This window comes from Aphelocoma coerulescens, chromosome 1, assembly GCF_041296385.1.
Source record: "Aphelocoma coerulescens isolate FSJ_1873_10779 chromosome 1, UR_Acoe_1.0, whole genome shotgun sequence".
Lineage (NCBI taxonomy): Eukaryota > Metazoa > Chordata > Aves > Passeriformes > Corvidae > Aphelocoma > Aphelocoma coerulescens.
Window position 1 is genome coordinate 31,119,642 of NC_091013.1, and position 26,593 is coordinate 31,146,234.

Genomic DNA, 26,593 nt, shown 5'->3' on the forward strand with positions numbered 1-26,593 from the left:
AAGCGAGGGTGCAAAGTTAGCTGCATCATCTGTAGCAGCTCTTCTGGGTAGCATACAACTTCCCTCACAGTGTTTCTCCTGAGTAATGGTGGGTATAGTGATTAGCTGTGCTTAGCAGTGATGACAGTCCAGCTTTAAATAACATACGGAGCTTCCTAGCTGAGGACTTACTGAGCCTGAAATAAAACTGCTGAGAATCTAAAGCATTCTGTTCAGCACACTGCAAGATCTGTGTTCTTAAGCCTGGGCTTTTGAACAGCAAAATACAGAGGCCGGAGAGAAATTAGTTCAATCTTAAAATTAAATCTTCCTAAAAATTGGTGGCACAGGCTCCAAGTGGAGGATGGTGGTGCCCTGAGCTCCTCATCCTCACCACAGCCTATTTCAAGAGTTCCTAAGGCCATACACTACTGTCTGCCAGTGTTGGTCCCTTGGTCCCCCAGGGGAAATGGGTATTTGCTGCAGGGTACTGTTCACAAGTGCCTGCCTCGTAAGTGCAGTGGAAGGGTGCTTGGTTGCACAAGTGGATTTCTGGAGGAAGAGCCATCTTTCATTGCATTCTCTGTGCGCTAAAAGCTCTTGCATGTTTCCTCTGGGGTCTTTGATCACTTCAGGAAGATGCCAGTGATGTAAATGCAAGGAGGAAAAGCCATAATATTCAGAAAATATGATACTTTTTAAAGTCCAGCTGTTAATCCAGTTAAGGTAGACTGATGATTTAGAAAACATGGGTTTGCAGATTGCAACATGTGGTCATGTTCATTTCCCTCCATAATCAGGTTTGGGAAGCTGACCCTGGTTTCCATCTTTGCTGTGAAATGAAGTTTTATTTTAATGTCCTGAATGTCTTTATTACTTCTGCTAATTATTTTATCTAAACTGCCCCTTTCTCTTTGCCACCCCCTTTTCCCCTACCAAGCATCCTGTGCCTCCATTTTCTGTGTGTGGACTTGTCATGCTTACATGCAGTTTGGAGGAGAAAAGCTAATTTGCTATTCAGTTATTTACTAAAACTTGCTAATTTCTCACTGAAATGAAGATACATGTTTCATATTATTTTTCAAGCTTATTAAAAGGCTTTCAATACTGAATTGTTCAGAACTAAATACATAATGTAGCAAAACAAGCCAAATTTCTTTCTCTTTCCAGGGCAGAAGTTTCTTTAAAATGTGAGAGAAGTTTCTGCTGAAATACTGTGCAGGCTGACTCTTAAGAGCAAGACTGAAAGGTGTTTGTGATGACACTGTTTCAGTTCTGCTCATGCCTTCAAGGAAATATGCTTAGTATTGAGATATGTGTGAATAAGATGCGATTTTCTAGGAAGAATTGTTAGCTAAGGAGAATTAGAGTTCTAGCAACTTTAAGCTTATTCTTTCTGTTCTGAGTTCCTGGAAGAAATGGCAGTGTAGTTTATTACAGTAAAACTTCTATCACCATCTGCTCTCAGCTGGGCAAATTCTCATACTTGCTCTAACTGCCTTCCTGGCACAAGGAAATTTTGTGGAGCCCTGTTGTCCTACCAACCTTCCAAACTCAACAGAATAGTTTTTTTAAAAGCTTGAATACTTGGGCAGATCTGGAAAAGTAATTTTGGGTGTTAGCTTCTGCATAAGTAAAAGCACTGTGTAACAAACATGCAGATGAGCACAAAGGTGGTGTGAGAGGAAAATTAATGATTTTGGAGAAATCCAAGTTGACAACCACACTCAGGATAGGCAATATTTGGTGGTCCAAAGGAGGGTCCTGGAGGCAAAGACCCAAATATATGTCTGTTCTGGGCCCTGTATGGGCCAGGGTTTGTCTGGTACAGTGGGATTATGGCTGGGGGGAAGGGAGATGCTTGGGAAGACTTCCAGGACTTGTGTCTTGGAGGAAGTCTCTGTGTCCCAGCTGCCTGGAGCTGCAGATCCTGGGAGCCTCAGTACTGCATCCCTGATGCTGACAAGGACATAAATTTTGCTGTGCAGCTGTGGATTCCCAGGAGTAGTTGGATTCACAAAATGCCATCTGCTGGTGTTGTGGAAACAGTAAAATTTTCTACACTTTTCTTTTTTTAATTTGGCCTGAAATAATAAGTCATTTCATAAAAGAAATCTTTTTTTCCCCTGCTCTTTATCTCCAGAAGAGAGAATGAGTGCCTTAGGTTAAAACAAACTTTTGACTACTATTATGCAGCTTTTTCTTTTGGGATTGTTTCTTCGGGTTTGTTTTTTGGGTTGTTGTTTTTTTTTTTTTTTTTTAATTGCAAATACTGTAGAGTCAAAATGTTAAAGAGTTGAAAGGGACCTTAAAGATCATCTAGTCCCAACCCACCTGCCATGGGCCAGGACACTTTCCACTAGACCACTGAACTGGGGGACTTGAGGCATTGTCCAGCCTGGCCTTGAACACTGGCATCCTTGTATACTGGCATCTAGCAGTATTCACAAACTCTGTGCACCCTCAAGGCCTCTCTTGCCACCTTCTGTGACTAATTATTTTCATCACAGCATTTGCTGTGGCATGGAACAACTCAATATCATGGTGCTTACAAGAAACACTAGTTATTTAGGCTGCAGCTGGCTATTCACTTTTTCATCCCACTTCCACGTGGACCCTGAATTGGAGTCAGCCAGCTGATGCCTCAGTTCCACTGACAAAGAATGAGGTTTCAGTCCATCTAGCTTTGCCCTGATGAGACATGGACCCTCCTGGGACAGTCCTGCTGATAGCAGGAGGCTGGGAATTAGGGATACATGGGTTGGGTGTAGAGCCAGTAAGGTTTCAGGCTGCACTGCTTGCTCTGTGAGTGAGGTGAGCCTGAGTGGAGGTGGCTGGGCACCACTCTAGCTATGGCATCTAGTCTAGATACTTCATCTCCCTGTAGAAGACCTGTTACAGTATGGCCTCATAAATGCTGTTCTCTTTAGCAAAGCTGTTTGGTTTGTTGGGTTTTTTTATCCTGTCTCTTAGTTAACTAAACATTCCTTGCCAGTTACTCATTAAGATGGGCCAGCCACACCTTATGCTTTCTGACTGAGTCTCAGTGAAGGAGAGGTATGAGCCCTTAATACACGTAGCTTTTTCTGGCTTGCCTCCATGTTGGTTTATTTTCTTTTCATATTGTGAGACCGTTTGGACTGTGCTTCAGGAGGACCTGCAGCCTTTGCCACAGTGTTGTGCTCTGCAATGGCTTTTTTTTGCTTAAAACGTTTGCACTGAAGACGAGTTCCTGAAAAGGAGCTGATGAAGCTGTTCTCTCTCTGGGTTTGTTGGATGTACGAACCGTTCTGAAGAGTGCTGGAAAGCATCAGTGTGGTTAAAATGTGCAGTAGTGAACAGAAGCAGCAAGCTGACTTGCTTTGCCCCCTAATCTCATACTGCTTCCTTTCCCTATGGTGCCAGAAATACCACCCCACCCCACACCCTGCCTTCCTGTTGAGGTGCCTAACTTCTTGCTGCTTCTACCTCCCTCTGCATACCCTGAACCTGGATACCCTAGAGCAGACAAAGATGGAAATACAAAGTATGCATTACTTACTGTTCAAATGCAGCTAAACTAAATAGTTTCATATTTGAGCATCTGCTAAAAGAAAAAAAAAAAACTTGCTTGGAGATCTTAGATTAATTACTTTCAATTCTATTTAACTTGCCGTCTTTTAAAAAACTATTAGGTAGAAGTGTGGATCACTCCATGCAGCAGTCTGCACGTGTAGTAGTTAAAAAAACCCCACAACAAACCATGACAAAACCACACAAGCAAAAAACAGCACAGAACCCCAGCACCTTATTAACATGTGAGCTTTTGTAGAGGTCTTTAAGTGTAGTCTCTAGCTGTCACTGTCTGAGACCAGTGAGGAAGCATCAGCCCTGATCTGTTGTTCTGCAGTTAGTATATCTGTCGTCAGTCCACACTACAACCAAAAAAGGCAACACTCCTTGCTGCTTCTTTCCTTCTCATCCAGTGTCCTGGCACTCAAGTTTGCGTGGCTGTACAGTGAACTAGCCAAGGGGAAACCGATCCTCTTAAACCTTTCTGTTTATTTGTTACTATTTGATGAGATTGATAGTTGGACTGACATTCTCACAGAGTCAGAATTTACTTGTGAGAATATTACAGTGAAATTCTGCAGCCTTAGTAAAACCCACAGAGAAGGCTAAGAAGATACCAATAAGAGAAGATGTTCTGGACAGAAGGGGAGGATGTTCTTCTTGTGGGACATTGAGAGTGTACAAGGAAGAACTTGTACAACTATACTTTTACTTGTATAGCTGATTGTTTACTGCCTGAATGGTCATTGTTTGTTAGACAGCCTTGTCATTGTTTGCTAAGCAGCCAACCTTAAATTAGGCCACAGCCACTGTGAAGAGGTATAAGAATAGCAGTAGAGAAAATAAAAAATCTTTCTACCTTTTTTGACTATGGATGACGACTAGTGTGGCTTTTATATCCGCCTCAACAACAGCCACAGCTATTGAATTAACTTTCAGTCAATTGATTCTTTGCTCTGGTTCCCAGTGCAAGCACATGAGCCTGGTTTGCTGCACAAGCAGTGATGCCATGGAGATTTTTGCCTTTTCTTTTATACCCCTGTTGTACCTTTTTGCAACTTCTGTATTCCTAGTGCCTTTTGCCTACATTCTTGGACTTGTTTGTTAAGCTAAGAGACAAAACATTTTAGAAGCTTCGTAGCCAGAGATCAGTGTGCCCCAGACCCCAAGGTCCTCTCCAGAACGCATTCTGTAAACCAAGATAGAACATCCAGGGGAAGGTTCCTTGGGGAGGGGGGCTCACTTGAGCCTCTCATTGGGGAATCTTTGATAGATATGCTAATTAGTAAAACCTATAATGTTATACCTAATGTTGGGGAAGGGGGCAGGGGGAGACAGAAGACAAAGGGAGAGATAGACTCGGTGGGGTACATCTCGATGCATATGACCTGGACATGTACACCTAAGGATCCTTAAAATAAATACCAAGGTAAAATCCCTTTTCCCCTTCTAACTGTGTATGACTCTTGATTTTAAGACCAGGAAAAGGCATCAGCAGGAGCATCAGCCCAAGGGGCGGGAGGTGTGAGGGGGATGTGGTGTTGGGCCATCCCTCCTGGTAGGTGCTTGAATTTAATGAGTGGTGGCACCTGCAGCAGTTGTACTCACTCTGTGTCCATGCAGATGTGTTTGTACCTGGGCTGTGTATGGGCAATGTGTTCTTACCGAGGGCATGTTTAGGATGCTGGTGCTGAAGTGAGATCCAAACAGTGAAGCCAAATCAGGCTGAAGAGAGCAGGAGAGGTATGGAGACAGGAGCCCTGTGTGTGAACATGCATAAGGTGACACTTGGTGGAAAAGCCTTGAGAGAGCTAGTTTGGATGTGAAGTTAAAATTTGCAGAAATGTGATGCTGTGTCTCAGCACACCTTAGAGCTTGAGTAAAGTTTATTACCAGTTCTGACAGTTTTAACCAGCTCACATTTGGGAAAGGATTACTGCACTTAGCTGCAAGCAGCCACCTTCCAGCCTTCCAGAGGCCTCTCCCAGTATGTGAAGGTCAACAGTGACCAAGAGTAAATCTCTCATAAATCTCATCACCTAAAATAACATAACTGTTCTAGTGAACAAAAGCAGAGCATTATTTGGGACTTAGTGTGTGTTTTGCAAGGGTGCTGCTGCAGCCTGCTGCAGTGTCCTTGCTGAGCTGGGGAAGCTGTGGCAGGGAGGTGGAGAATTGACTGGACCATTTAGGGGCATGAGGTGCTTGCTAATGGCTTGAGACCTGCTGGGTGGATAGCTGCCAGTGGTGTTGCCCAGGTGTTGGTAATGGGGTTGACACAGTTCAGCACCTTATTAACAGCTTCTTTCACAGGGAAGAGCGTGCTGTCAGCAAATTTGTCTGTGGCACAATATTGGGAGAGGACGAAGTGATGTCATGTGCTGGGGGGCAGGACTGCCATTCAGACCAACAACCTGGGGCATGGGCTGACCAGCCTTGCCTACTTCTGCAAAGGCAGGTGCAGCTGGGACACAACAACCCTGTGCAACAGGATGGGCTGGACTAGACAGCAGATCTGCAGAAGAGAGCTGGAGGTCCTGGGGGACAGGCTGAACATGGATCAGCCAGTTTTTCTGTGGTTCTGTGAAATTAAAATGTGTTCCAGAGACCTTAGGAAAGGACAGAATAATAATGTCTGGGAAGTTCATAATCCATGTGAACTGAATGATTCATGAATTTGTGGAGGCAAGGTGTATGATCATGAGAGGTTTGCTTGCCTTGGGGAAGGCAAGCGGATATGAAGTGTAAAGGCTGCATGCATTTTTGTTATTTAATGGCTTCCAGGAACACTTTAGCTGAAGTCCTGCATTGGTGATTTCTTCCTCCACGCTGAGGGTAGAAACACTTGCAGCTTTTTTCTTTTTGCTTTCTAAAGTGTCCTGTAAGCAAGATGAGGGAAAGAGCAGTGGCATCCTCTTTGTGAATATGAAATATGTCCTGCTAGATAAAACACAGAGATTGCTTCAGGGTGAGAAGAATATATTTTAAGCAGGAAAGAATGAAGGAATTGCCTCTTTTTCCATTACAGGAGAGTATAAATGTAATGGGTGTGAAGTAGTGATTTTTTTGGTTATGGTGGCTGCATAAGAGGTTACTGTATTTAACATGTTCTAGTACTTCTTTTAATGAAGTTCCTTGCAACTGTTTTTGTTTTCCAGCTCCTTGCAAGTGTTCATTAATAGCACAGCGGGCAGAACTCTGTACGTTGATGAAAAACTACCAGCAAGCTCTTCACGACGCAGACATCCTCTGCCGAAACAAGCCCCACTGGCCTGCGGTACGGTGCTTGCCTCTTGTAAAGACCAAAATGAAAACTGCTGCTTCTCAGGGCTTCTCTCTGTGCTGGGGACGGTGCTGCTGGGGCTGTTGTTTGAAGAACATCGGGGCATTAACAGGGCCAAAAAGTTCTTCAAAGAACAAGTCTGGAAGGTCCTCAGAATCTCTCCAGCTGATGGGATTTTGGTGGTGGGCTGCTGGTGATGTGGTTTTGTTCATGCTGGTGCCTATTACCTGTTACAGTTTGTGCTGCAGCTTGGCAGCAGAATCAATTCATAAGGCTCTGGCAGACCAGGATGGCCCTGCAGGTCTCTCTGGGACAATGTGTCCCATGGAAGTGGGTGGCTTTGACAGCCTGCTGGCCAGTGTGTTTTTTTGAGGAGCAACCCAGACTCTATTTCAGGATTATTTTCTTTCCCTCTTTAATCCTAAAATATCATATCTGTGATGTCTACCTGTGTCATGGTGTTTCATAGAGGGGTTGCAATTTTTTTCATAACCAAAGGAGGTGCTACAGGGAGCAGTGGGCAGTTTGGAGCAAGTATCAGGAATGATGTTAGGAGAGGGAAATGGAAGAAACACATGGTGCCCGTCATTACCACTGGTTGCCTGAAGCTGGACTGGGTATCCAACAGTTCACCCCACTTAGGATTACACCTGCAGTCAGTCCTTCTCCTATCAGTAGCAAAACTGCAACACAGGTTTGAGCAGATAAAGCCTCTACGTGCTTTCTGGGGAGAGCGTAGCATGGGGAATTGTGGAAGGATTTTAGGCGGAGGCTAAGGAGGTGTTGCATAAATGCCTTGACCTCCTGCCTCAGCAAGCAGGGTTGTACATCTAGTGCTCCATTCCCAGTTAGGGATGATGCAGGGCAAGCAGAGAGGTGCTGTCTGCAACACCGAGTGTCTGACAAGTTAGGGAATTGTCTCTCAAGGCTATCTGTCTTGTCACCCATTAAAACCTTTCATATTGGAAGGCAGTTAATAATCTTCCCTTGCATCCAGTTTGCTTCTCTATCTCGGATAATTTGTCATGAAGTCAGGAATCCCACTTTGGGTGACACTGGCTGGGTTTCTGTGCAGAGGGAGAAAAATGAATTACGCACGTTCAGATGTTTTCTTGAAATGTCTTCTGTTTGCCTGAATCCATGGAAATGTGATGTGTGTCAGTCGTAGGCGGATAAAGGTTTCATTAATCACATCTCTGAAGAATATTAATTGAAAATGAAATTTGTCATCATGGCGTAACCAGCAGTGTCTCAGATGTACTTCACTTGTGCTTTCATGTTTGTGAGGACATCAGCATAAGTTGTGCTGACCCAGAATCCATGTTCTCCAGGAGTTCTGGGCATCTGCTTTGTTTTGTGTATTGCAGCATCTCATCCAGTGGCAGAGATTAGCTCAAACATTTGCTGTGTAGTTAAAAAAAACAAACCCAACATAAAATTAAACTTAATTCTGGGAGTAGCTCCTACGATGCAAGTAACTGGTATCTTTTGGCTTATTGATAACAGATGTAATGGCTTGCTGAGCTACTGGTGAAACTCCTTGATATGCTGTAGTTATTGGAGCTATAGATAAATTGGTTTCTTTTCAGTTGCTACGAAAACTGGGTCCTTAGACTCTGTAAGGCAGGGAGTGTTTTCCAGTTGTGTTTTTATATGGAGGGTAGACAGTGGTGCCCTCCTGCCTGCTGCACATGGTCCTGCTTGGATCTCCCTTTCAAGTTTCAGGTTTGATGCTTGGCAGGGGTATGTGAAAATAGGAAAGAGAAGGTAGCAGCAGTAGTCTCTGAAGTATAGGGTTCTCTAGTCCCTGGGCCTAAGTCCTGGTGTTGGATCTTTAGGTGCTTTGTCTGTGGACAGCCCAGCTCAGTCCTCTCTTGCAGGTCGGATAAGGACATTGCTCTTACAGCTCTGAAGGATGAGTCCAAACAAGCTTGTAGGCTTCCCAGTGCAGTGAAGTAATGCTGACACTGATGGCAGGTGTGTAAAAGGTTTTGTGGAGGCTGTGCAAACATCCAGGTAAGAAGGTCAGGGTCAAGCCTCACGCTATCTCTCTTCTTACCTCATTGAGAAAAAGAAAAATGTATCTTACCTGGAGAGAATCAATGTGTACTGAGATTTCTTGTACAGGTCACCAAATGGTAATTTTGTTAATTAACCTGGCCTATGCAGTGCCTGCTACTTGCTTTTGGCATGAGCCTCCTTCTTCCAATTCCAGTGGAATGGTAAAGATCTTAACAGGTCTCAGCTTGGACAGCAGTATTGAAAGAATGAGGGAGTTACCTGCTCAGGAAGATTATGTGATAGCAGACACCAGATCTTTCATCATTATTATGAAGGACGAAAAGTGGATCTGCTTATCTAGCCAGTGTCTTAGATGAATGAAGCTGTACTTTCAGTACAGGCTAGAGGTGTTCTCTTGGGTCAGAGGTGGTACTTGTAGAGCACACTTCTGTCTAATAAGCAAGAGGGAAATGTTTAAATGCACTCTTTAAGTTTCTTTTCATTGTGAAGGAACTAATTTCCATAGTCAGATTAGAACTGTAGTTTGATATCTGCAGGAGAGCTCAGAGGTGAGGTGTTCCTCTTTGCTGCTAGTAACAAGTAAAATAGCATTTATTCCCAAGCTGGCTACCCGTACCTGTTGGCTGTGGATGTGTGAGTCCAGAACATGGCAGAGGTAGGGTGGGTTAAAATGCTTCAGGTTAAGCATTGGTAAGTTGCCCTAAATTCATTATGTTTTTGGGCCAAATAAAACAGGTGAAAAATTATCTCTGTAAATAATTTTACTATCCTAGTAAGACACCCAGGAAAAGTGACTATCCTGAACTCTCTGAGCTGCCACTTCCAGGCTGCCTTGTCCCACTGCCTTTCTGTGCAGCTGCATTACTTTCTAAGTTTGTCCTGGTATGTGAAACTGTTCTCTGATGTATCCAAGCACAGTGGGATGTGTAGTAGACTTTGTCCCTGGGGAGACAAATACCCCTCTTCATTCCCAGCTCTTCTCTCAGGAAATGAGCAATGCCTTTGGCAAGGGATAATGCAGCAGAGGGTTCCTGGGTAATCTTTTTGCACCAGAAGGGACTGAATTTCTTTCAGTCACATGTATCAAAGAGGTTGTTACCCAAAAAGCATCTTGTTCTTCACCTGCAGAATGCTGTCAACTTCCAGGTTTGTTTTCTGGTGTCTTGCTGCCACTTCAGAAATGATCTCTAGATTTGTACGTTTCCTTTGTGTGAACAGGGCCATTATGTGAAAGCAAAAGCTCTTTCTGGATTGGAAAGGACTGAGGAAGCATTGAAGGAGTTTCTTTATTGTGTTGCCTTAAATCCTGAATGGAGCTCAATGAAGAAAGAAGCCCAAAAGGTATAAAATATATTTACTGGCTACTTGGCCATTGTGCTGCTTTTAATCCCACAGCCAAGTAAAATTCATGGTATTTCAGGTGATAGTAAACACCCAAAGGATAGTTTTGATTCAGTAGATGCTCCAATAACCCTTTTTAGCATTATGCTATGTGAGGCACCTCTTGGGTTTAGTTGATGCCTCAACCAGAGGGATTATGTATTTGTGAATTCCACTGCATAGGCTTGAGGTTTCTAATTTTAGTACCCATCAGAAAATGACTTTCATGTGGGAAGTGGCAGAGGATTGAGAAGAGGAAACTGTGTGCTGCCCTGTCCTGGAAAAATCCTGCAGTCTTTGTAGCATTTTGTCCCTTATGGGAAGTTAGACACATTAGGTGCTAACAGCCCATCATCAGGTTCTCTGTGACCATCCATTCAGGCAGCTTTTTATAAAAATGAAATGAGGATTTGGCAAGATGCTTGGTGGGGACTGGTGAGAGGGGCAAAAGACTCTACACAGCTTTAAGCTAGGGGTTAAATCTGCTTGAGGATGGAGGAGATGGATGAAGAGCACAAAGAGTGTTTAAACACATCTCTGTTAACTGGTCTTGATGGAAGACCATGGTCTAAAGACTTCTGGAGGCAGGGTCTGAGTGTCAAAATGGAGTTGGGTAGGGTCAGGAGAATGATGCAACAGACTGCTGCCCTGGATGCTCTTGGGGAGCAGAAGCCTTTGGTAAGGGAAGAGGGCACCAGAAGAGCACCTTGGAATGTGACTGTGGTGGGGACTGCCATTCAGGTTTCCCATGGGCATTGGGGAATGCAGGATGTCCTGGATGTTGCAAGCTGCTTGGCATCTAGAAACTGTGAAGTTTGTGCATCTGTGTTCACACGAACATAAATATCTATCTTGTAATTATTACTTTTTTTTTTCTCTCCTAATTAACTAGATAATGTGTGAGATGTTTTTCCCAGCCTTTGAAAATGTGCATGATAGTCTAACAGCACCTTTCTCTAGTCGAACATCCCATACAAGATTGAAACCTGCGTTTCTGAGTAGCATAAACACACAGTCAGCTGTGGAAGATAACTCTGTTGCTGGGTCCTCAAAGGTAAAGCAAAAAGTGTTCAACATAAAAATACCAAAAGTAGCACATGGATCTTTCTGATCTGTGTGACATGGTCTTTGTCTGCACCCATGTAGGCATTTACTTTCATGCTAAGCCTGTTCTTTCCATTGCTGTTGGATCTCTTATTGGGATGTACTTCCTCAGAAGAATAAGAGAGCAAACCTTTTTCTTCAGAAAACAGTGTGATGCCTTCACGTGGGGGTCAGTTGTAGTTGTGGGTTTTTCCACTGAAGATCTGGTATGACAGGAACATAATTTCTAGAGACAGGCGCTGTAGGGAGAGACATGGCCCTACTTCATGCAACTGGGAAGTGACCTTTGATACAGACCTTTCTTTATTGCTAGGCTCATTGTGGGAACATTGATCTATTGCTGATAAAACTAATAGATAAAAGCAAAACAAAATTGTCTCATGTTGTATGTAACTGTTTTTATTTTTTTAGGATACTATGTTCAGGTTAACAAAAACCCCGTCCCAAGAATCTGATGTATTCAGAAGCACTGATTCTTCTGTTACGCATCATGTTCTGGATCTCTACTTTGAAGACAACAAGAAGTCTTTGGGAGCTATTCTCTCCAGTTTACCTGGGGTTGGCTTAAAAAGAAAGCTGTCCAGTGATATGAGGGATTTGCAGAGCTTGGATGTCCCAAATAAGATTCTTAAAAAAGGTTTGTGTTGTGGCTTAGAAAAGCAATTTCTCTTGCACATACTGAAAAACTGTAAACTTTTTTACTCCTCCCTTTTTATAGGTGTCAATGAAACATTCCCTACAGGAATTGGAATAATATTTTGTACTCTGCTGTGTCTGTTTCTGCTCTAACAACCTATTTACCTTATTCCAGAGCAGTTTAAGTTCATTGAATGAAAACTGTATTTTTCTTTCTCAGATGGGCCATTTCCACTGTAACGTGTGTGTAATCCACTCACAGTTTAGTCTTCGAGTTGCTAGTGCTGCCGTTTCCATTTTCTGAATCTCAGCTATAGCTGAACTTCATTGTCTTTCTATATGATTGAAAGATGAAGTAATCCTGGAAACTAATCTTTAACTGGCATTAGAAATGGTCACATGCAACTTAACATGAAATTTTCCAAGCAAACAAAGAAGCCTTTTAAAGGGTAACAAACCCCCCCGCCCCCCAGTTTTCTGTTACTTGATAGCTGTGCTTACAATTTGTATGCTTCTCAAGCTTCTAACAAAGACCTCCAGAGTGGCTACTCAGGGCTAAAAATGCTGAAGGCAATACTTCACTGAGTCGTGTAGTAATTGGTTAACATAGACTTTGAAAATGCTGCTGTACTGGTATGAATTTTTCCCCTTAAATTAAAAAAAAAACCCCACATCTTGACACGTTTGACTTCTGCCTCAAAATATACAGGTCTGCAAGTACAGCTGTCTGTCTGCAACCTCTGCAAAAGATCAATAGATGGCCAGTTTCTGATCACGTTGCTGTGGAGGAAAAAACCCTGTACTTGCCTGTGAACTGCAGACTCAGTAAATAGATGGTGAAATCTGACCCACCTGTATCTTCACAGGGAAGGCCAGAGATCGTGTTTTACCCATAAGCACTAATTTCTGGTCTGTGCTAGGTCCCAGTGCCATGTTACTATTTGCGGAATTAACACAGCCAGGTTCTTGCAATTACTAAATACCAACATGTGAGATGTAGGTTAAAGATAGCATGGTTTTTCTTTGTAGGCCACACACCACCTATCCTGTCTGTGCTTCAGAGAAACCAGATGCTGACCATAAGTTACTCTTTAACAAAGCATCCTAGTGTTTTAACATAAAAAGCCGAGCTTTTTAATGGTCAAGAATTTGGTTAATAAAAAACATGTGGAGGCAGCAGTCACGTCTCTGTTGCAACTCATCACAAAGATGCAAATTGTAAAAGAAATTGCAGAATTTGCTTGTGTAAATGTCAACAGAAGCTGGAGCTGATAGCTTTTGAGCCTAAATAATGCTGCAGTGAAGTTTGAAGTGCATACCCTTAAAGTGAATTTAATCCAGAGATAAAAACCACCCCCAAAAATCAATCTGGGCAGAATTTTAAGTGAAGTGTTTTGCCTCTGTTTGCAGATTGCTCAGCTAGTAAAAGCAGTGTTAGCTAATGCAACTCCAGTAGTCCTTTAACTTTAAGCTGTCTGAAATTTGGGATTTCTACAACAGCCTAGTCTAGAAAAATGTAGGCTTTTTTATATTTGTAAGAAAAATTACCCCTGCTGAGAAATCTATAATAAAGAGTGATGAAATATTTTGACTGTGTGTAAACAAATTAAATTCTGGACTTAATGTACTTTAAAACATCTGGCCTGGCTGATGTGGGGGGGTGGTGGTGGGAAAGCAATAGCAGAATATTTTAAAAACTAGTGTAGAAAAACCCACAACACAATCATTTTTGGAGAAGCAAATAATGGATATTCAGCTCTAAAGTGTATTCTCTGGCCACAGACATCATCCTCTGCTCTCCAAAAGATCTCCTGCCAAAAAATCTAAAACTTAGATGGGAAATACGTTTGTTTGAAACAAAACTTCAGAAAAGAAAATACATAAATCAGGTTTTTTGTCAAAAAATCAACAGTGTAAAGAACATTGGAAAGTGCAGTAATGCTTACATACTTACTGTAATAATCTTCTTGACTACTTAGATGGAGATGTTTTACCTGAAAACACCACTGACACTTCAAGTGAAATACCAACAACTCTGGTGGATGCCTCAGACTTTGAGTGTTCCCTCTGCATGAGGTATGACTGTTGACCTGGCATTAACATAACAAAGCCTCTCTAGCTTCTGAAAAAAGTTTTCACGGTGTGAGAAGCCTGCCAGAGAATGTCTAAATCATTACTCTGTTCCTTTTTGCTGAACCTTACATCTGGTGAATCTTTACAGATGTGGTTTTCTCCGTTATGTATGCTGTTTTCCATTGTTTACCACTTCTAAAAAATGAAAACCTTTTTTGTGTCCTTAGATAACACTGTCACCTGTGCTTTATACAAAAGCAGGAAAGAAAGAAAGAGCTAGGACTAGTCACTCCTCTCCACACATTGGGAATTGTTTTTGTTGGCAGCTTAGCTTTTCTGTTCCATGTTTTCATGTTAAGGTTGTTCTACGAACCTGTTACCACACCCTGTGGACACACCTTTTGCCTCAAATGCCTTGAGCGTTGCCTTGACCATAATCCACTTTGCCCACTCTGCAAGGAAAAGCTGTCAGAAGTAAGTATGTCCTTGCCCCAGTGAAGAAAACTGCACAAAATTGTGTTGTTCTGAAAGCATCTATGTGGAGACTTTCTGTGCTCTACTTGTGAGCTGCATCCAAAGCAGTGAGGCCATCAGGGTGAGGGAGGTGATTCTGCCCCTCTCTGGTGAGATGCCACCTGGAGTCCTGCATCCAGCTACAGGGTCCTCAGGACAGGGGAGCAAGTCCAGAGAAGGGCTCTGAAAATGGTTTGGGGCTGAAACACCTCTCCTATGAAGAAAGGCTGAGAGAATTGTGTTGTTCAGCCTGGTGAGGAGAATGCTCTGGGGAGACCTGATCTCAGCCTTACAGTTCTTCAAGGGGGTTTATAAAAAATATAGGGACAGACATTTTAGTAGAGGGGTAATGCTTTTAAAGTGAAAGAGTTGATTTAATCAGAAGAGATTAGATATAAGTAAGAGTTTTTTTACCATAATGGTGATGAAACACTGGAAGAGGTTGCACAGGGAGTTGGTAGATGGTCCATCCCTGGAAATGTTAAAGGTCAGGTTGGATGGGGGGCTCTGAGCGACCTGATCCATTTGAAGATGTCCCTGCTCACTGAAGGGGTTGGACTAGATGACATTAAAAGGTGCCTTCTAACCAAAACTATTCTATGATTCTGTGAAACCAGAACAAGACAGTACCAACAGCATCAAGCTGTGCGCAGACCTCATTTACTCAAGGATATATTTGGCATTCATTGGTAGACAAGTGGTTTTGCTGGTTCTTGAAGAAATGGAGGCTTCCAGTATCCCATCAGGCTCATGCCTAGTGACCCCCAGCCATAGGTGTGTTCATGCCATATATCCAGTTTATGTGGAAACTGGTGAATGAGGAATGGTTGCTCTTTGGTCAACACTTTTCAACAGCAGACATAAGGTATCCCATACTCATGCTTCTTGCCAGTAAGCTGACAGCTGTAGATGAAAAAGATAAATGTATCTTTCAAAAGTGGGGATGGACTGCCTTTTCTTCCTGGTAGTACAACTTCTGCCCAGAAAGGGTATGGGGTTAGAGTTAAAAGACAGTGGGGTGAACCACTTATGCTGAAGTGGAAGTTTTGGTGCCTGGAGGCTGAAAGGGTGAAGTATCGGTACAGTCCTAACTAAGGAGCACTTTGGCCTCAGGGAAGAATGGGTTGGGAGGAAGAGATGTTACTTGTCTTCTTGTTATCAGACTTAAGAGTTGACTCTTCCTTGTAGTTTCTGGCAAGCAGAACTTACAAGAAGACCGTCCTTACAGAAGAGCTGATAGTCCGTTATTTGCCAGAGGAATTATCTGAAAGGAAGAAAGTTTATGAGGAAGAAATGAAGGAATTGTCAAAGTAGGCTCTCTTTATACTACTGACAGCTGTTACAAAAATGTATTTTTCAATCTAAATTACTGAAGAAGAGTAATTTCCTAATGGAAATGCACCAAAGGAATGAACTTTTAAATGAACATGCCAGATGGTTTGTATTTTTGACGTGTATGTTGCAGATAAACAAGTAACAATGTGCTTGGATGGTGGAGAGGCACAACAATATTATTAAAATAAAGATAATTGCTTTTTCCTCTGAAACAACATAATAGCTTTAGGAGTTACAGTGGGGGTTTTCTGGGAGTAGAATTCAAATTACAAATGAGTTATACTTCAGGTCAGGAGAAGTTCAAGGATCCAGTTTTGTCAGTGACTTGTGAATGTTGTGCTATAACTGTAAGCTAAAAAGTAAAACAAAACATGCAGTTAATCCTGAAAAAAATTAGTGGATTAGTGGGCTACTTCAAAATCAAAGGGGTTTACTGAGTTTTGGGATTCTCTGCCATTTTACTTTGAACATGGCTGGTCCTTAAGTACTTTGTTACTGTGAAAAGTTGTCACCAATATCTTGCCATGTGTATCTAAGATGTATCAGTATGCATGTCTTCGGGAAACGGGCTGTTTCTTGACAGTTTTCCTCTGTGGAAATAGGTTAGAGGGATTGTTTACATAATGTATTAATGAAAAGAGTCCTGAAACATTGTTTGTCTAGTGAAAATGGCAAACATTGAAGAGATATGCATTTACAAAGATTGAGTCTAAGGAAACCATTTGCCTTGTATTAAGGGTATATGCTGACTATAGCAGCACTCAGGAAAAAAAAAAGTGATTTTTTTTTTAACGATTTTCTTACAGTTTGAATAAAGATGTTCCCATCTTCGTATGTACCATGGCCTTTCCTACCATCCCTTGTCCACTCCATGTCTTTGAACCTCGTTATCGCCTAATGATAAGAAGATGCATGGAAACTGGTACCAAGCAGTTTGGCATGTGCTTAGCTGATGAATTAAAAGGGTAAGGAGATGAGCTGAGAATGTCCTGTTGTTGCAGAGGCTGCTGTGAGCTAATGGAATACTGCAGCACAGTGTACTTGTCTCCCCAAACCACTGTGGTTCCTTCCAGTCCTGTGTGAACCAATACTAAAGTTGCTTACTTCTTAGTTTTGAAGTTTAAACATTCCTTTTTACACAAAGATGTAATTTTATTACTCCCTGATGGATGATAGCAAGAATGCAACTCATCCTGCTACTACAGGCTCCAAAAATAGCATTTAATTGGCTGCGTGTTTGGAAAGCTTGCTGGCCTGTTTGTTCCAGTGAAAGCTGACTGTCTGGGTGAGGTTCCTCCTCTGTCTACTCAGTTTAAAAAAAAACAAAACCAAGGCAAAACATCCAGACCTCCCATAGCTTTTCTGAAAGAGTGGTATCATTTTAATGAGACAAAGTATACCCTTGGCTGAGAAGTCTGTTTTGCTGCTGAATGTTGAATTTGAATGTTTGTCTTTACTGCTATGTTGCAATGTCTAAACTATCTGCAGTGAGTGGGTTACATTGTCTTCCTATATGATCATACCTTTCATTCATTTTTGTGAATTCTGACACAGATGTGTTTCCAGCTCCCTATGCAGAGACTGACTAGATTAAAGGCCCCTTACGACACAGAGCTACTCTGTGATTCTATGAAAGCCTTCAAGTTTAAGTATTTCACAGATAATGGGGTTTTGACACCATGCTCATGGGAGAAACATGAGGTGGTCTTGAGAGGTCTGCCTTATGAGATGCAATAGCTGCTGACTTCAGAAGTTACATGGGCATGATGCAGGCTGTAGAACGGGTGACAAACATGGGAATTTTTAAGAACATTAGACAGGCATCCTCAGGAGCAGCATTTTTGTATGTGATCATCACTGGAGCTGAGAGGGGGGAAGTCATTACTTGAGGCTTGGCAGCCTTTCCTTGTCCACTTCATGTTTTTTTGGGGGGGATATTTTATTTTTCTCCCAGACTGGACAGTAAGGTAGCTGTAAGAATACAGGAGATGCTGCAGCTTCCTGTCAGCTGTGGCTGTGCAGCAATGCCATTTGGCATGCTGTCAGTACTGCACTCAGTGGAGTTCAGACTCCAGCAGTAGCTGATGCTCCACAGTCCCTTTCAGGCCTATTACCATTTTTCTGCAAGTGAATACTTGTGAGAGTGAGGACAGAATTACCCTAGGACTTATTTCAGTGATAACTCTCCTTATATCCCTGCAGGCTTGTGGAAGAGCCAAACTTACTTGGAGTCAGGTATAAGGGGGCCAAGGTGCTACAATCCGCAAAACACAGTAATTGATTTGTTAGATAACATCATGAAGGGTATTTAAAAATGCAACAGTATGGTTAGATTTCTATGTGTTTTGAGTTACTAAAATAATTCAACTTTATGAGCATGATAACTTAAACACAGGAAGCCTTCATCTGCAGACACCTGGCAGGCTGTTCCAGCTTCTTACACAAGTAGAGAAGTTCTTCTGTTTATTCAAAATTGCAAAATCAACTTGGGAATACAAGAAGTGGGGAAACTTGTTTTGCCTCATCTACCGAGACATTAATACATACCTCCCTTGAAAAACACAGTGACAGAGCATGTTTGGTTCATTACCTTCCTCTGTTTTATTTCTCCATTTTAACTTGCAATTGGTAAAAGAATATAAGCTCTTAATGTTGTCAGCACATTTTATGCCTGTCTCCAGGTGCTTTCTTGTCTCTGATTGAGGTCACTGTCTACCCAAAAAAACTCCTCTAAGAACAACAACAACAAAAAAAATCATCGCTTCTATATTAATTTCTAAGTTCAGTATGAATGTCACTAAAATCATTAATTAAAAACAACTGTTATGTAGCTGTTTAAATAGTGTGTAGTGTAATATTGCTATAATAAACTAACAAACTTGCTTTTTTGAGTCAGTCCTATTGGTAGAGCACCAGGACTTAGCTGTGTGCAGCTCTGCTCCTCCTGCTCTGCCTGATTTTTTCCTGTGCACTGGCTGAGAGAGAGCAGTTGTTCACAGTGGTGAGCTTCCCCCCTCCCCTCCCAAACCCATGATAAGAGCAGAGACAGGAGTCATTTCTTCGTCACTCCATTGTGAGAAATGGCCAAGCCCTAGTAAGACAAGCATTTCCCTGATAAAGAATTTATCAAACCCTGCAGGGTTTTAGTATCTTGAGATGAGACTAGATACAGTGCTTTCTCCTGCTTAGCAGTAGGCTGAGGTGTAGACCTGCAAATGTATTGTGGTGAAGAGTCATTGTGCAATCAGCCTCTCTAGTGAAATCACTGCATCACAAAGAGAGTTAAGGAAGCTTGATAAAGTAAAAGTTTATTGTGTGCCTGTTTCCAGGGTGTGATTAAAACCTGTGCCTACTTTAAATACAATGGATACAAACGTGCTTTTGTGAAGAGGATATTTTGGGTTTGGTTTGACTTTTTTTTTTTTTTTAAAGGAAACAAATGCAAGAAAAGACTTGCTATATAGAAAGCCTTTTTCTTCTAAAGCCTGCAGTCTTCTGCTTACACCTTGGAGTAGGGGGATAGCCCTCACAGCCATGCATTTGTTCCTCTGTTTCTGTACTTCCTTACAGTATCTTTACCCATCTAGTTTTCTTTGCAAACCAGATGAATTTGCCACCAGCAGCTGGCAGCTCCCAGCATGAAACATGCTTCATTTAGTTTCGTGTCCCTTTCCAACCCTCCCACTCCACAAACCTGCCCTGAAAATGCTGCTGCCCAGGTCCTCTGAGGGAAGGCAGAAAGGGTGGGGGTTGTGTGGCTTATGTGAATAAGCAGAAATGTATTGTCACCAAAGCAGAATCCTCTTTCAAATAAGAAATGGTGAATTAGGCCCAGTATTTGTCCTGATGTCTATAAACGCTTGTTGATGACTTCCGCTTTTATGCCCTTCTGTCATTTCAGATTTGCAGATCATGGCTGTATATTAGAGATCAGGGACGTAAAGTTTTTTCCTGATGGACGCTCAGTTGTTGATACAGTTGGTGTCCGTCGTTTTAGGGTCTTAAGCCATGGCCAGCGAGATGGATATAACACAGCAAACATCGAGTATCTTGAAGATAAAAAGGTGATCTATGGTGCAAAGTTATTCATACCCATGTATTGCTGGATTCACTTAAATAGCCTTTCCTTGTTGCATTTCAAGCTAGCTGTGCATTATTTTTAAGCCAATATCATTACAAATACACTAAAGCTCTGTTTTAAAAACCATGGAACAAACTTTGTATCTTCTTTCCCTTTCTTCCTTTCTTCCCTTGTAATTATCTTTGCTTAAAGTGTTACACTCCTTTCATGGATCTCAAAGTAGCTTTCAGGATGCTGAGGTCATGGTGTGTAGGTGAGGTCAGAGTAACATTTTAAAACTGGTACAGAATTTAAAGCCTTCTAAAAGCACATGCTCCTATTGGTAGAGAACTGACTGTTCTCTTGCACTGAACAGACAGTTGACACACTTCATATGTCCTCCAAGCTCTCATTTACAGAACAGGTCCTCAAATAAATGTGGGAGTCTGCTCTTAAAATGAGTTCTTAGTGACATGTAGTTAACCATGCCCTGTACAAGGATCCATTAGAGCTGGCCGAGAGCAGAGAAATGCAGAGAGGGGAGTAGCTTTTAAAAACAAGACCTCTTAGCAAACCTGCATCAAGTGAGGTGTTTGTGATGGATGTTGGCTGAAGGCTGAATTTTTGGCCATGCTCCCTGGATCATCTTCAGACCGTGTCAATAAAACCTTGGTAGCTATTAACATTGAGCTTAGCAGTAATCTGCCAGGTGATGAAGTCAGTTTGGTCATGCAGCTCGAGCACATTCTCACAGTTGAAGTGAAAGTCTGTGAAGCCTTGGCAGTGCTTTGCTAACCTGTGCAGGATGATGCAGTTGTTTCCCAGGGCACAAAAGGTTGAGCTCGTGGGGGTGCCTCTGCCTGTGAAAGGCTGGAATAGGCAGTCTGCTCAGAGTGAGGGCTCTGCTCTAATTCTCTAGTGAAGAGTGGTGCAACTCAGGTATACAGGCATTGTTTATAGATTGTGCCAGAGACCCACCTCTTCATAATTAGAGTGAGATTTACCTTGTCTCACATTGGAGGCTGGTGTCTGTTCAGTGCCCTACATTCATGATCTGTCTGATGGTGAAAAATCTCAGTCCAAAGATACCTGTTTTATATGCTCTTAGATGCTTAACTTGAGATTAACTGTTCTCTAGAACTGCTTCTCCTCGATTGTGAAGGGCATCCAGAACAGCTAGATCAGATGTGTATATGAGTGAGTAGCATAGGTGAAATCACCTATGTAATGTGCACATGTTAAAGGGAAAAAAACCAAACATCTCCAAATAAAAATCCAGAATCAAAACCCCCCAAAAACCCCCACAAATCACCAGTTTGTAGTGGTTTTTGCTTATGCTTTTTTCCCCCCCCAATAGCTAATAGTAGGCCTGTGCAACTAAAACACTCTGCTTCAATGAGGGTGTTTCTTCTGAGGCTGTTTCTGGTATTGGGAAAGCATCACTTTCCCTGCTTCCTGCCTGCTTGGGTGTCTACCCTCCTCCTTCTCCTTGGCTGTCCTACCATGGCCTTAACACTTCTGTAAAACAGTGCTGGTCTCTTAAGTGCTGTAGCCCCCCCATCTCTGTGCTCGGTGGCAGTAGTGTTTGTTTTGTTTTGCCAGATGATGTACCACTGTCCAGAGGTCATTCTATGACAGGGACTTGAGGTTGTGGGTTTGAGATGATAAATATGTCCCAGGATTAGAGAGCATATTCTTCTGTTATGCCAGCATTTAGGAATGGGTACTAGTGAGGCAGTTACTGCTCCAAGAAATGTCACTTCAGAACACCTAGCCGAGGGTAAAAAGACTCCAGCATCACAGGTTTGAAATCTGAGACTTAGGCACAGTTGGTTTAGATAAGGACATTTGAACAGCTGTAGTCACTGCATTATTTTGCTTCGTTTACTTCTGGGGAAGCATATGGACTCCATGGTATCAAACCTGTTTTGTTCCATCTCCCTTCTTTTAACAATAAGGTTGAAGGACCAGAATATGAAGAACTTGTCCGCCTTCATGATTCAGTTTATGATCAAGCTGTTGCCTGGTTTACTTCTCTTAAAGACAATATGAAAGTGCAAATTCTCAATCATTTTGGATCTATGCCAGGAAAAGAATCAGAGCCACAGGTAATAAAACCTGCCTATTTATGCAGCCTTATTCTACACAGAATTTTAACACTAGACTGTTTTCTGACAAGATTTTTGCTGTGGTTTTGTACATTCTAGACTCTTATTTACCCAGTTTTCGTCTGTCAGCATGAAGCATGGTAAACAATATACCTGTGTAATTTGGTAGCTGAAGAGATAAGTCTTAATAGTGTATACAGATAAAGAGAACACCTGCAATTAAGTGTTCAGTTGTTGCTTGTTTTGTGGTGACTTTCTTAGCAAATAGAAGGTGAGAAGGAAGGTGATGTTCTTCATGGGGCAGTGCTGGTGAATACATAACTGTGTGTTTTTCCATCCTTTTGCAGAGCAACCCCAGTGGTCCTGCCTGGTACTGGTGGCTCTTGGCAGTGTTGCCTCTGGAAAATAGAGCTCAGTTGGCTATATTGGCTATGACCTCCCTGAAGGATCGTCTGATCGCCATCAGACGCGTATTGATATTTGTGACTCGCAAAAGACCCAGATAACATGGACTTGTGTTGTGAATGGGCACCGAAAAACATCTCATGACAGGTTGTTCTGGGGGAGGGCAAAGGGGGAGGGGTTGTTTTTTGTATTTTTTAAAGATTCCTTCAAGAAGGAACAGCCCTTTCTGACTGCGTCCTGCATCCATCGATTGCATCGGTTTGTTACCTGGGTATTCACCAAACCTTGCACACTCTCCTGTTGTCCTGGTGAAAACTGAGCCTCTACAGAGCTGTGCTACATTTAGAATGTAGCTGCTGGATGTGGATAATTGCTTCAAAGTACTTTGATAGAGTTGATGTTTCTAGCCAAGAGAGTTAAGTACTAGAGTAGTGCCATTGGCCTGCATGTGATCTGGATTTTCACTCAGTAAGAGGAGGAAACTGGACAGTGGATTGAAGAGGTGTTTCCAAGACTTTCTTGAAGGTAGTGAACAGAAGAGGAGTTACGCTGCCCAGCAGAAGTATGCATGAGGACTATAAGCAACAGTACTCTGTTAGTGAATTGGAAGGCAGTCTGTCATACACCCACATCTCCCTCTCTCTTTCTCTTCAGCAAATAACAATCTGAGGAAAAAACAGGTTAAGCCATTTGTAGTCAAGGCATATGAGGATGCTTATCTGAAAGAATAATAGCTACTGAATAAGCACACGATTTGGTAGCCTTAGGTAATCCCTCCTTTGTGATTTACGTGTTGTAGCAGAATGAGTATATACAAAATGTTTGGAAAGATGTACTTTGGTTTCTTTGAAGAGAAAACCCAAAGTAATCCTAGCCGGTCTTACTGCTAAATTCAAACCAAGCCGCTCCCTAAAGTATGCTAAACACTGCTGTGAAATAATGATTTCACCCCAAGTATGAGGGAGGCATGCTGCAGTTTGTTCTGAACACATGCTCTGCGAGTGGAACCAGTGAGGATGAAAGGTGGGGAGGTTTTCATCTCCCTCCTTCCTGCAGTGTCATGCCAACCTCCCATTACATTGGGGTGGTCTCTACTGAACATGTTTCAAACCCAAAAGTATTGTAGTTTAGTACCAGTTGCTGTATGTGATGGAAATGAGTCCGCAGTAACACCGTGAAAGGAGTCACAAACCGAACCTATAAAGGCAAGTCTCAATGCAAGCTTCGGTCAGGTGTTAACCTTCATTTGTCTCTTTGATTATTTTTTTTATGTATTGTTTTGTTAATATCTAACTTTGATAGCTATTAAATTGATCACTTGTCAGTCAAATGATCAACATTTGCTCAACTGCCAATGAAATAACTCAGTGTTACCAATTCAATTGGCATAGTTTCCTATAACTAGAACTGATACTACCAACAGGGAAAAAAGTTGACTTGAATCTCCATGTGCTGCAAGCATAGCAAGACCAATGTAAAGACTTGTTCATGTGCAGAAGTCTGGTAAGAAGAAGTGGCTGCTTACCTAAACGGTCAAAGTGCCTGGTTTCTTTTTTAGTTCTTTTCTCCTTATTTGTCAATGAAGAGGTATTTAAACTTTTTTTTTCCACTTTGTACATGAATTCTGGAAGAAGACTGCATGAAAATGAGGTGATTGGGATATATTACCTGCTCTCTTTGGGTATTGTAGTTATAACCTCTGTGGTCCGGGAAACAAAAATGCAGTTTTTTTTCCTTTCAGCAAATGGCTACCACAAATGGTTTCTGTAACATACCCTGAATGTACTGTAACTGCCTCTACCTTGAACACGCCTTTTCTATTTAAGTAGTTTGTAAGTATATTCTCTGAAGTGTGACGTGCATAATGTACAACCAATGATGTCATAACCTCTACAGTAGCCTTCTGCAAGTTCTGCTACCACCACCAAAATACTCAAAATTCAAGTTGAATGCATTTCCTCCAGGATTTGAAGATGATAAAGAGAAATTTGCTGAAGTATAAAGGAATTGTTGTATTCATGGGGAGGAAATGTCAAAGTCAGTAGGTCTTCAGCCCACTGTCAGCTGAGCTACTGAAGGGTGATTTCACAAACTAATTCTCAGACCAGAAAATGGACTGTATTTGATCTTGCAATCCTTTCTGTTCAGCTTCCTGTTCTTCCCATTCCTTTCCATGCTGTGTATTTCTTCAAGACTCACTCATCTTGCTTGTTTGTGTGTCTGGCCTAGTTTTGAGTATTACTAGTTTAGCTGGAAGAGGATGCTGATGGTATTTGTATATTGCTGGTCCCTGATCTTATATGTGCTTAATTTTACAGATAGTGCATTTAAGAAAAAAAATATCAAGGTGCTAGTTAGTGTCTTCTTGGCTTTGCCTCAGTAAATGTTAATGTTAATATTCTTCTCTGCAAAAGTAATTTTTTCAAGGTATCTACTTTTGAGGTACTTCTGACAGAAAACCCTATGAAATGAGAGGTTGTTTACTGCTATTTTGTAGTGTGTAAAGACATTCTACATGGGAAGTGACATTACTGTGTTCATGAAGGCCCGCATAGTTAATGGAGTGATTGTTATTGAAAAGAAAGCTGAACTGTAGAGGGATTTTTTTTTAGTCAAGGTTTAAAGCAGTTTGTGAATATTTCAGTGACTGATGTTTTGGATAAATGATAACAACAAAGGAATTGTCTGTGTATGGATGCAAATAATCATATTAGCAGCCCAAAGCTGACATTTCTTCCAAAACGTTGAATGCTGATCAAATAGCAAAGCTTTAATAAATAAATAAAATCACCACTGCCCTGTGGTACTTGCTTTCTAAGGGAAAGTACCAGTTTTCATTTTTACCAAATCACCTCTGCCATATAATATCTGCAGCATCCAGTAGTACCTCACAGGAAAAGCTGTCTCATTGCTCTCTAGAGGAAATGTCCACATTACAGCCAGTCTGTGCTTAGGTGTAACTTGTTGCCAAGGTACATGTTGGAAGCATTGGAGCTGAGCTCCTGGAAGGGATAGACAGGATTTGTTGCCTTTCTAGCTCATTACACTTTTCTTGCTTGCTGTCCAAGCAAGGATGCTGGGATATATGATGCGTCTTTTCACTGTGGTGAATGTGGCCCTTCTTTATACATCGTAAAGAGGCCAAAAAGAAAAAAAAAATCCCTCTACCTCTACACCTGTTGTTCACCTGTAAAATTTCAAGCTACAAAATGATATATATATTTTAACCTTTTTTGTCTTTCAGAAGCATACTAATTGTTTGCCACTGAGGCCTTTTATCTACTGTATTTTAATATGTTCATTTGATAGTCATCGAGATCTCTTTGTACTTCTAACCTGTAGAACTTGTCATGTTTCTTACTGCTCCTTTTTCCTTGTTCTCCAGTCCACTTTTAAATTGATAAATAGAAAGCTGTACACTCTATTTCTGTTACATTTTACACTAGTGGAACTGGTATTTTGGTAGCGCCTTAATTTTGCAGTTGTGAAATGATTGTATCAACTCTTATCTGGGGCTTCTGACCAGATGTAAATGAGTATGTTTAATGTAGATAAACTTGAAACCATTTTTTACTGTTTTAAAGCTAGAAATGAAATGGAGTGTGTACATATGTATAAATATAAATTATTAATCTGCACCTTTTTGTATCTAGTAAATACAGGAGAAGTTCATGTTCTAACCACATTTGGCACTTCTTGTTGCATAAAAAAAGCCAAAACTTTTTTTAAAAATTGCAGTGTTCATTTCATGTGTATTTGCAATATTCATGGGAAATGTGTTTAATTTATGTGATATTTGGAATAAACCAGGTTGAATTTATAAGAGTGTGAGTTCATGGGGAAAGCTTTATCACTCTGTGAGGACTAAGAGCTAGAGCTGTGACGTCTGAACAGAAACAAGCCACAGATGTGCTGCTGTCAGAAGGGGGGTGGTAGTCTGATTTTCCTGACAGGAGCCCAAGGGCTGAGAATTGGCCTCAGGAGGCTTTAAGAAGCAAATGGCATCCCAGAAGCAGTGGTTAGATGTTGGGGTTCATAATTGCATGGCAATTGTTTTAGCCCCGGTGCGAGGAAGGGGGGAGGCTGCAGAGGTTGTGGCACAGTGGGGTTTGCTGGGCAGCCAGGGCAGATTGTGGCACTGGG

The 26,593-nt window shown here is 41.8% G+C and overlaps 1 protein-coding gene across 2 annotated transcripts in view; it reads left to right on the forward strand.

Moving 5' to 3' along the window:
- The window catches only part of LONRF2 (LON peptidase N-terminal domain and ring finger 2), a 35,620-nt gene extending 9,347 nt beyond the window's left edge, over window positions 1-26,273 (forward strand). The window contains exons 2-12 of one of the 2 annotated variants that reach the window (XM_069005843.1): window positions 6,690-6,808; window positions 10,055-10,177; window positions 11,109-11,270; window positions 11,732-11,957; window positions 13,936-14,032; window positions 14,389-14,503; window positions 15,731-15,852; window positions 16,684-16,842; window positions 19,779-19,941; window positions 21,896-22,045; window positions 22,393-26,273. In XM_069005843.1, coding sequence (XP_068861944.1) covers window positions 6,690-6,808; window positions 10,055-10,177; window positions 11,109-11,270; window positions 11,732-11,957; window positions 13,936-14,032; window positions 14,389-14,503; window positions 15,731-15,852; window positions 16,684-16,842; window positions 19,779-19,941; window positions 21,896-22,045; window positions 22,393-22,551 — 1,595 coding nt within the window. In that variant the 3' untranslated portion in view covers window positions 22,552-26,273. The remainder of the gene's footprint in view (window positions 1-6,689; window positions 6,809-10,054; window positions 10,178-11,108; window positions 11,271-11,731; window positions 11,958-13,935; window positions 14,033-14,388; window positions 14,504-15,730; window positions 15,853-16,683; window positions 16,843-19,778; window positions 19,942-21,895; window positions 22,046-22,392) is intronic. The other variant, XR_011148648.1, reaches the window with a different exon arrangement.
- The last annotated feature ends 320 nt before the right edge of the window (window positions 26,274-26,593 follow it).